This window comes from Nuphar pumila, unplaced genomic scaffold (assembly GCF_984573655.1).
Source record: "Nuphar pumila unplaced genomic scaffold, dmNupPumi1.hap1.1 HAP1_SCAFFOLD_1601, whole genome shotgun sequence".
NCBI classification, from domain to species: Eukaryota; Viridiplantae; Streptophyta; class Magnoliopsida; order Nymphaeales; family Nymphaeaceae; genus Nuphar; species Nuphar pumila.
In genome coordinates, this window is record NW_028323722.1 from 11,759 (window position 1) to 22,531 (window position 10,773).

Sequence of the window (10,773 nt, forward strand, 5' to 3'; positions counted from 1 at the left end):
GACGTACGGTTGCGGCCGCAAGCACGGTGCACGGCGCATAGCCAGCGTCTGAACCGGGCGACCCTTGCGCCGGGATGCTTCGAGGTAACACGTGGTGTCGCTTTTCGCCACCGCATCATTGATGGCACGGTTGGGCGTGCGCGGAGCGGGCGGGGCTGGCCCAGGCGGCGGTGGCGGCGGCGGCGGGGGCACGTCGGCGAGAACCGCCGCAATAGGGGTTTCCGGGTCAGCGGCCACTAGCTCGTCGCGCCAGCGCACGACACGCAGGAGCCACGGGTGGTCAGGGGCCAGCATGCCAAGGGCACGGCGTTGCAGGCGCGAGTCAGGCAACGATCGAACACGTTGCCAGAACCTGACGTGCGCTGCCCTGTTGTCCGATCCAATGGGCCGAATCGCGGTGTCGTAGTGCATGACATGTACAGGGTATAAGGATCGGGCTTCCCCCACAGGGATGCCCAACGCAGCGCGGAGGGCGTCCCGCAGGGGTGCTTCCAAAGCCGCAGCGGGCTGCCCAGCCGGCGGCGCCCACACCTCCATGCCATACGTAATGCACGGCTTTATGCACGCGTTAATGACAGCGAGCCTGGCGGGGAGGCTGATGCGTTTGTTTCGGAGGGTGCTTTTCCACATCGCAAGTGCCGCATACCCTTTTGAGCGGGCATAAGCAGCGTGCTCATCTCATTTGCAGTCGCTGGTGAATATGACGCCCAGGTACTTCACCTTCTCCACATGGGGCAGGGGGAAGTCACCCCAAAGCCAGGGCACCTGGTCGGTTTCGGACTCCGGCTCCTGAGGCAAATCATCCGAGCGGCTTGCCGCATGGAACGTGATGGTGCATGACTTGTGTATGTTGACCTGACCCTACCAGAGGGCAAGGCGAGAGCGATACACGTCGATGATGCGCTGGAGGCCCGCACGTGCCCCCGACATGGAGGACACATCATCAGCAAATCCTTGGGCGACAAGCGGCGCACCGATATCGCCAGGCGCCAGAGTGATGCCGTCGGCGGCGCAGCGCGTTTGCAGCGCTTCAATGAGGTCATCGATCATGACATTGAAAAGGACGCAAGACATGGGATCGCCCTGGGCGACTCCTTGCAACAAGCGGAACGGGTCTGAACGTCGGCCGTCCAGGGCGGCCACGCTTTCAGTTTTTGAGTACATGTCCCAAATAAGTCGCCTCGTTTTCGCTTTGACACCTTTGTGATGCAGCTTGTAGAACAAGCCGGCATGCCACACCTTGTCATAGGCTGTCTGCAGGTCTAATAGGAATGCGTGTGTGCATCGGTTCTTGTCCTTCCGTTGCAGGATGATTGAGGCAAAGACGAACAGAGGGTCCATAGTGCTGCGGCCGCGACGAAGCGCTGACTGCTTGTCATGGAGGGGAACATGGCGCTCGAGCCGTGCAGCCATGATAGATGTAAACAGCTTCCCGATCGTTGGCAGCAGAGTGATGGGTCGATAGCTTCCGCAATCTGTGCGGTCGCCAGCTTTATACAAGCTGGTAATGACACCCTGGCGCCACTCATGGGGCACCGCCTCCGCGCGCCAGACCAGCGCAAAGAGGTGCGTAAGCATCTGCGCCATAGCTGAGCCCCCCTCGCGCAGGAGCTCATTTGGGATGTTGTCATGGCCCGGCGATTTGTACCGCTTCAAGCGGTCTAGTGCGCCTTCAACCTCAGCCAGCGACATGCGGGTGTCAAGGGAGGGGTCATCGGGGGACGGGCAGTCCAGCCAGGCAGCTACGTCCGCTTCCACACGGGCATGGTGAGCCGCAACGTTGGCGTCCTGCGCAGCACCCGGTGGCGACGGTGGGGGAGAAGGGGTGAAAATAGCTGCAAAATGTTCTTGTAGCACTTGCAGCTTGCCGGGTGTGGAAGTGTGGAGCTCGCCGGCTGACGAGGCAAGCGCGTCGACAGTGGTGACCGACCCATCCTGCTGCCGCGAGGACTTCAGCACATTCCACGCGGCATGGCCGCCAGGTGCAGTCGCCCAAGCGGTGTTGACGCCCTCAATGCGTTGCTTGTCTTCCCCGCGTTTTGCCGCACGCACCGCGACTCGCGCGGCATCGTCGGCGGCCACCAGGTCGCGTGCATGCTCTTCCGTTTTGTCAGCATACCAGCGCGCGTGGGCGACACGCCGTCGTGCGAGGACGCGGTGCAGCTGGGGCTCATCCATGCCTTCGTTTTGCCAGAAGCCACACGCGCGCGACCTATCGAGCGAGATGCTGCGTCGTTGATGGTTTGCATCAGGGCGATTGCTGCAACGTCGACATCTGCTTGCGTAGGCCAATGGTTGTCTGCAAGCATGGGAGACACTGTGGCGTGGAAGGTTTGTGCACCGGCGGCCAGAGCGGTGGTGTACGCGGAGTGGTGCTCAGGGCAGGATAGGGCCCCCAGCCGCCACCGGAGACGTGTCGGCGCTGGCGCCGCAGGGGCCGCAGCGCTCTCGGGCACCGTGACCAAGACAGGTACGCGATCAGACGAACAAAGGGAGACGTCCACCTCCGAGGCCGTGAGGGTGGTAACGCGCGTATGCCACGCGAGCGTGCCCCGGCTCCCAATGATATGGTCTACCACCGTGAGTCCACGGCATGTTGGACGGAAGGAGTCTGTCACCCTGCCACTCAGGAAGAGCAAATCATGTTCCTCGCACATGGCGAGGAGGGCGCGGCCCGCCGCGTTGCCACGCGACATGCCAGATATCGGCGCACGTGACAGCTCATGTCCTGAGGGGTCCGGCACCGCAGCCACGTGCGCATTGAAGTCCCCGAGAAGAAGGATCCGACCACGTTTACGGCCATAGTACTCTACGTCCGTGCGCAGGCGGTCCAGCGCAGCAGTGAATTCCGTGGTGTCATGCGACGTGTCGGGAAGATACACACATCCAAGGTAGGCATCCGTGTGCCTGGTGCCGCCGCGGAGGCGGCCCCACACCGTACGATAATGCCCCGCCGTAGATCTTGGTCCCAGGTACGTGAAGCGTGTTGCTACTGTGTCTCGTATCAAGAATCCCTGTCCGCCACCTTTGCGTTGAGCGTGGCTTCGTTCACCCCTGTAAGTGTACCCCGCGCCAGCTACCAGTGGTCTACAGGCGTGTTCGTGAGTTTCTTGTATGGCAGCTATCTCTATTCCCCGAGTAGCCATGAGGTCCCGGATAGCATTGAGTTTCCGCAGTCGATCAGTATTCAGGCCGTTGACCGTTGACATTGAAGGTGCACAGCGTCACATCGCTTTTCGCGCCGCGCTTCCGCGTGCGGGTAGCATGCGGCGCGAAGCGGCCTGGGTGTGGGGCGGTGGCTGCAGCTTCCGTTGGTGCGGGTGCAGTAGTGTCGGGTGCTGGTTGCGACAGTATCTCAAATCGGTTGGCCATAGGCGTGGGGATAGGCTGAGATGGCGGGCGACTGGGGGGACGTGTGTCCCACCCAGTAAGTCGGCAACGTGTTTTACTCTTGATGAGCTGCGCTACTGCAGTCATGTCTGAGCTGTGGATCGCATATAAGTGATCTTGCCGTGTCACTGTGAGCCGCAGGTGGTCGCGTTTAACGTTGTGCTGCGCACACGACAGGAACAGCAGCTGCTCCGCACGGCAAATTGTCAGGAAGCGAGGACGGTCGCGCGGATTTACGCCGGCAGGGAGAAAGAGGCGGAGGTGCAGTGGTGCAAACGTCCACGTGTCATTCGTGACGGGGGCCCCCGGCCATGCGTTGTTATTTGTCGAAGGTGGTGTTGGGACAGGGTTGCGACGTGAAGGTGGGCCCCGCAGCATCGAGACGATTTGCGAGCGGGTAGGCAGGCGGCTACTCTCAGCAGTAGTGCTATTTCGGTAGCAAACATAGTAGACTGATGCGTTGAAGCCAGACGCCACGTCGAGGGCCGACAGTGGCGCGACCCTGCCGGGGAAGCGTGGGTCGAGAATATACCATTGGGCTTCCCCTCCTGGGACGTGGCGGCGGATGGCGCACATTGCGTGTGTCTGGCTGAATGGTGCTCTGCAAGTTTCGTGGATAAGCAAGAGGAAGAAAGGTGCGCAGCGCGCAAAGCGCAGCTGGCTAGAAAGTGTAGCCAACCAGGACGTCTGGCCTAACATTCCATAGTGCGTGTGGCCAGCGCGCAGGCCCAGCATGCCGTTGCTTAATATATTTAGCGTGTGATCCAGTTCATCGACATTATACCAGCCACGAGCACTTGCAGGGTCCGTGCCGTCACGGGCGACGTGTTCATTGACAGTGTCAGCGTGAAGCAGTGCTTGTTGAGATCCAAGGTTAATTGAGATCAGCAAGCACATTCCTGGGTGTTGTGGTTCCACATACAGTCGGTGGCAGCCTGGTGCCGTGGTAGCTGAGAGAAACAGGGGGTGCGGCGGGGGCAGGTGCCTCCGAGTCATGCAGGTTGCGCCCACCCTGATAAACATGTGTGGTTTAGGCGCTTGTGACTGTTCCACAGCACTGCGTGTCGGGAGACACGGCACATTCGGAGGAGCATTACAGCAGGTCGGCACCCCGGTGGCATGTGTGCTGCATGCTTTTACACGTTGCGTACAGAACAAGCTTTGTTTTTCGCTCGTAATGAGAGAGACAGTGGGGCCGTGGTCACCACATTGCAGCGCAACATTCAGGGTGATGTGCTGGCTACATGAATAGCATTCACACGCCATTGTCCGTCGCCTTAGTATACAGTCATTACGGGGCAAATAGTGGTTTGCGCTCTTTTTGGGAGGGACAGTGGGACAGTGGCCCTCACGCTGCGATGCAACATTCAAGGTGATGCGCTGGGACTGGTTGCGCTGTCTACGCTCGCGCGCCACGGTCCTGTCCCTTAGTGTCCCTTGGACCAACAATTGCGTTGCAGCTGCGAAATCACTGTCCGACTGCCGCGGTGGTTGTATCATGGCCTTGTGGAAGGTTTTGTTTGATTGCTATCTGTGCGGGCTGAAATCGGGCCCTCGGGCGATTCCGTCTTATAGCAGGCTGACGCAGGTTCACCGAATTTCAGCTTCGAGCACCGGCCATCCGACCAGGCTCCTCAGAAATAACCATAGCACTTGAAGATGTTTTGATGCGTTCAAAGCAAGACGTAATCGCAACAGCTAGTGCGTGCAGACCTGTACCACGCAAGCGCCCAAACTTGGTGTGCATCGTAGAGCGGCATGCCATTGCGTGTTGTTAAAAGTCGTTAAGCAGCAAATGCATTTCTGTTATACTGTGTCTTGCTGGTCGGTGCATTGTGTTATGGACTGTAGCAGTGTGGCACGTCGGTTGCGTTGGAAACACCCCACTCCACGAGGTGAAACCGGCCTGCCAGTAGATAATATGCATGAAAACCACGGATTATTCCCTAGCTATGCGTTCGTGCCGTCATCATCTGACACACTGATCACAAAATGACGGGAGCCACGCCCAGTCAAACCCTGTACCCTGCCCACGGACTGACTCTCTAGCAAACAAGCACTGGGACCGAGCAAAAGATATGCAGCACCAGCCGAAAAACGGTGTTGGACGATTATTATTGTCTCGTCTAGCTTGCCGACACCCTCGGTTTCGGCATTGATTGTCTATCGGCTAGCTAAGCGATCCAGGCCTCAAAACTTTAATTTATAGCCGATGAAAAATGACCATCATTAATTTATTTTCGTTGACAGCCGATAAATCAGCCTTAAAAACAACACTGATCACGAACTTTGTGTCATTTGCCGTACCTGGAGGCGGGGGCGCTGGCGGTGGGAAGCGTGGCAAAGGGGGCGGAAGTGGTGGCGGCGATGGTGGCGGACTAGGTGGCGGAGCTGGAAAAGAAACAAACCTCGCAAGGGGCCAGGACTAAAATGTTGCTTGATTCATCGACACATCCACAGCCCATACGATATCTGCTGTCCGTGTTGCAAAAATGGGTGTCCGGCACAGGGTGAGCAAGACCACTAATAAAAAAATACCACTGACATGTCAGGTCAGGCTATGGTAGGTCAGGCTGGTCCAGGTACGCTAACCTCAAGTGATGGTAATGATAGCACTGATTCCCAAGTAGTTCTTGAAGTTGCCGATGTCCATGTGGATGCGGTAGTGTTGTAACAAGATACATCATCATAATGAGGCATTCCGTATGGCTTCAAGAACCCTCGGCACCTCAGCGTACTGTAATAGTGCCTGTATAGTTTCAAATGAAATCACAAAAAAAAAACCGCTCGCAAAAGTTCGGTCCTGAATCTCCAAGAATTGGTTGAAAATTTAGGACTTTCACTTTCTAATGACTGGGGCAGACATGTAACAAATTCCTGCTTCATAACATGTGTACACTTATTTGAGCGAATTGCGGGTTTATATCAAAGATAGAAATATGAGCGCACATATTCAGTTTTCTAAACAGGGTAGCGGTGATACGGTATGCAAATGAACCACACCACCATTCAATACTGTACCGGACTTTGCCACATACATTGCTTGGCATCAGACAGGCGAGCTCACACTTTACATGCTGCAACTAGGTAAATCATTCTGACTCGCCCTTAGAATGATAAGTGGGATGGTTGCTCATCTTTTGCTTTTGTAGTTTGGAAGAAACATACTTGGAGGAGGAGGGAATGGCGGGGGTGAGGGTGGAGGCGAAGGAGGCGGGCTGGATGGTGGAGATGGTGGAGGAGAAGGAGGCGGCGAGGGTGGTGGCGGAAGCGAGGGAGGTGGACTGGGAGGCGGAGATGGTGGAGGTGAAGGGGGTAGGCTTGGGGGGGGAGAAGGTGGAGGCGAGGGCGGTGGTGAGGGCGGAGGTGAAGGAGGAGGACTGGGTGGCGGAGAAGGGGGCGGCGGAGGCGGTGGGGGAAGAAGAGGGGGCGATGGTGGTGGTGGAGGCGGACTTGGGGGTGGAGAAGGGGGAGGGCTAGGGGTGGAGCTGGTGGAGGGGCTGCAAGGCAATAACGGAGTGCTCGTTTCGTCGTGTAACAGACCGTATCAGCATCTCTTGGAGACCGTGTAAGACACTCGCACAGAGAGTACCGTACTGCCGCTAAGTATTCAGACGACATCGCCCATATGTTGTTGAGATTTACAGACAACTTACCCGAGGTACACACGTACCGAGTACATATTCATAGGAGACTGATAGGGATCAGTCTCACAGCCTAGATCAGTATCCAGGATGACGTGACTGGACACTGGATTAGTAATTAGGACTGGATAGCTCCGGTATGCATACACGTGATAAGCATGCTAAATTCCCACTGAGGGAAGAAGTACTCAGTCGTACTTCAACACTCCCCGTTCCGAGGTGGGTCTAGCTCTGGAGACCAAGGCTCCCCGGATGGGGATCACTTCAATGTCTCAAGCACCAAAAATGTGACCTCGTACATCTAGACACAGATTTCGGAGGGTGGATGATCATGCGGGCTCTCCTTCCTAAACACGGGAGAAACAAGCACAAACAGGGCGCCCTGTACTCGATTCGAGGGACTCATGACACGCACTCCCCGTACTATCCAACTTCAGGGGACTCATTTATTGAGGAAACACAGAATGCTCCCCGTACTCGATTCGGGGGACTCATGACACGCACTCCCCGTACTGGTCAGCTTCAGGGGGTCGAATTATTAACGCAAACACATCAGGAACACGACACACACAAGGCAATGCAACTAGCACGACACGAGCCGGCTAGACAACAGAAACGCAAGAGTCTGTCCAGTCCAAACATGGACTTCAAGGCAGGTTCAGTCGTCGCAGGCCCATGCCCGCAACACATGCATCTAGTCGCTCCTGCACCAACGGCTTTGTAAGCTGGTCGGCCTAGTTAAGGGCGGTATCAACATAGCCGTAGATCAGTTGCCCTCGCACGGCGCGCTCCTGTACGAAGTGGTGTAGCACATCGATGTGCTTGCTGCGGGCGGAGACCATCGGATTCTTAATCAGGGACAACGCTGCCTGGTTATCCCCCCAGAGCTGGACAGGACCCGTCAGCTCGTAGTCCAGAGTCGGGAGCAGCTTCCGCAGGAACAACGCCTCTCTCCCTCCAGCGCCTGCGGCCATATACTCTGCCTCCGCGGTGCTCAGGGCCACCGTCGGCTGCAGCCTGGACTGCCATGAGATGGCAGCCCCGTGAAGGAGGAACACGTACCCCGTGGTCGACCTCCTGGTGATAGCATCGCCTGCATAGTCAGAGTCCGTATACCCCAGGAGACCCCGGTAGCATGCCTGGAATACACCAGACCCATGTCCTTGGTACCCACCAGGTACCGGAAGACCCGGACCGCTGCATTCCAATGGCGCGGCAAGGGGGCGCGGAGATGACGAGCCAGCGAATTCACAGCATGAGCAATGTCCGGCCTAGTCCCGTTGGCCAAGTGCATGAGTGAACCCACCATTGCCGGATACAATTGTACTTGCTTAGGTGCTTGGTGGGGAAGAATAGCGTTTTCGTCCGCTTCCGTGGTGGACACTTTGCAGACCGCTGGGGTGCATATGGGGTGACACTTAGCGAAGCCATACTTGCGGAGCATCTTCTCGACGTACGGCTTCTGATGGATGGCCAGGGTCCCCTGCGCCCGGTTCCTCACGATGTTGATGCCAAGAAATCCTTGGGCTCTCCCAAGACCTTGATGTCAAAGATGCTCTGCAGCATGTCGATGACCTCCTGCACGCGCTTAGCGGACCGCCCTGCAATCAAGCAGTCGTCCACATAGATGAGAGCAAGCACCTTGCCCTCTGCGTCGAGTTTGACAAAGAGAGCAGGATCTGAATCGGCAGGCGTGAAGCCCTTGGCAGTGAGCTCATCCTTCAAACGCTGATACCACGCGCGAGGTGCCTGCTTCAGGCCATATAAGGTCTTGTGGAGACGACATACCTGCCCCACTGGGCAGGGGAAGCCTGGGACCGGCTTCATATACATCGTCTGCCCGGGGGGAAGCTCACCGTACAGGAAGGCTGTCTTGACGTCAACCTGCTGTATCTCCACGTCGTGATAGTTGGCGAGGGACAGGAATGCCCGCACAGTAGTGTGGCTGGCCACCGGGGCGAACAACTCATCATAGTCCACGCCTGAGCGCTGCGAGAATCCCTGCGCCACAAGTCGCGCCTTGAGGCGTACCTGCGAGTCCCCGGGACCCGGCCGTTTGACGTCGTACACCCACTTGCTGCCGACTGTGTGTGCACCTGCAGGCGCCCTAGTGTACGAGAAACACTGATGGTCCCAAAGAGACTTGTTCTCCTCCTGCATCGCCGCCCACCAGTTCTCCCGGTAGGGGTTCTCCGGACTCAAAGCAGCCTCCATGGAGTGCGGGATCAGGTCCTCAGGCTTGACACCATTAGGCAGCTGGGACAGGTCGAGCATGTTGCGCCCATGGGAGAGCACCGTAGGGAAGGCAGAGAAGTCGATCCCTTTGGGGCGACTCGGACTCGACTGAGCAGCGTACGCGTACACGGTTGACTGCTCAGTGGAGAACCGTACAACACGCCGGACAGGCTTCACAGCCGAGCGAGGGCTCTGCTCGGACGACAGTCCAGAGCGAGCAGCGAATGACGAAGGATTATAGAAAGCAGGAGGAGCACGCGTGCGGGGATGTGCAGCCCGGCTATCAGGGTGCGACTGGGGCAGGGCAGCAACGGGGGCAGAGAGCAGCACCTCGGGAACCGCATCGTCAGGGTCAGGAATGGCATACTCGTCAGCGGGAGGCATGGAGGCAGCAGGGCCCGGGTCATCCGGAACAGCGATCGGGCCATCGGCCTCGTCCCCTCCCTCGACCTGCTCCGGAGGCACGGAACTGCCACTGTCCGCCAGGGCAGACCCTCCAGCTGACACGTAATCTGCAGGCGCAAGCGTGGGAATGGGGACTCCACGAACACGGGCGGTACCTGGGCGGTATCGGCCAGAGCCGTCGGGGACACGAGCGGGACAGTAGTGCCGTCAGGCGGAGTACCATCAGGCGAGGAATCCGCATCACCCGAGGGGGCAGGAAGGCCTTGATCAGCCTGCCCCTCTTCCACACCCGAGGCTCGCACGCCAGTCGGGGTCGAGGGGTCAGGAACACTATCCTGGACACGAAAGTCACATGTGGTCAGTATCCTCACATCAACCAGTGCGTAAACGTTCCTGGAATTCAAGACACCTGCCGTTCCGAGGTATATGCCCGCCGTGCTCTTCGGGGAAAGCTTGGTACGCTTGCTGGCAGGCACGTGCACGCGGATGTCGCACCCCCATGGGTGAAACTGAGAGATAGAAGGTGCAACGCCCGTGAACGCATGGTAAGTCACACGCTGCGAGGGAGAATAGAGCATGCAGCTTCGTATGTGATTAGCGTGCAGGATGGCGTATCCCCAGAGGGTGGTTGGCAGCCCAGCCGCACTCAGCATGGTGCGAGCGCGCTCCATTAGGGTGCGGTTCAGCCGCTCAGCCTTACCATTCTGCTCCGGCGTATAGCCCGCGGTCTCCTCATGCCAGATGCCCAACTTCTCAAATGCTTCCTTCAAGTCCGCATTCACATACTCGCGGCCCTAGCCAGTGCGTATGCGCTTAACTGATTGTCCCCCCTGTGTGGCCATTTCTCGGACCATGCTAGGAAGTGCGGTGATCACCTGGTCTTTCGAATGCAGCAAGCGAACAAGTGAGAACCCTGAGAACTCTTCTAAGAGAGTCAGGACATAGCGCTCCTTAGCTACCGTGGGAAAGTTGAGCAGAACCATCAAATCTGAGTGCACCCTGAAGTTGACATGGGGTGCCTGCCCGTCCTGTTCAGGGTGAGAAGAGCGATGCATCTTGCCATCAAGACAGGGGTTGCACGATTCAGTGTCACGCGCGT

The 10,773-nt window shown here is 57.8% G+C and overlaps 2 protein-coding genes across 2 annotated transcripts; both read right to left on the reverse strand.

The window, feature by feature from the left end:
- Positions 1 to 861: 861 nt before the first annotated feature.
- Positions 862 to 3,146, reverse strand: LOC149809178 (uncharacterized). The gene is made up of 2 exons (XM_089994967.1): positions 2,317 to 3,146; positions 862 to 2,275 (listed from the first exon to the last, which is right to left on the reverse strand). The coding sequence occupies exons 1-2, from the start codon at positions 3,144 to 3,146 to the stop codon at positions 862 to 864; spliced, it is 2,244 nt and encodes a 747-aa protein (XP_089851093.1).
- Positions 3,147 to 7,768: 4,622 nt separating this feature from the next.
- Positions 7,769 to 8,343, reverse strand: LOC149809179 (secreted RxLR effector protein 161-like). Its single transcript, XM_089994968.1, has 2 exons — positions 8,174 to 8,343; positions 7,769 to 8,111 (listed from the first exon to the last, which is right to left on the reverse strand). Exons 1-2 carry the CDS (start codon positions 8,341 to 8,343, stop codon positions 7,769 to 7,771), a joined length of 513 nt encoding a protein of 170 aa, XP_089851094.1.
- Positions 8,344 to 10,773: the final 2,430 nt, after the last annotated feature.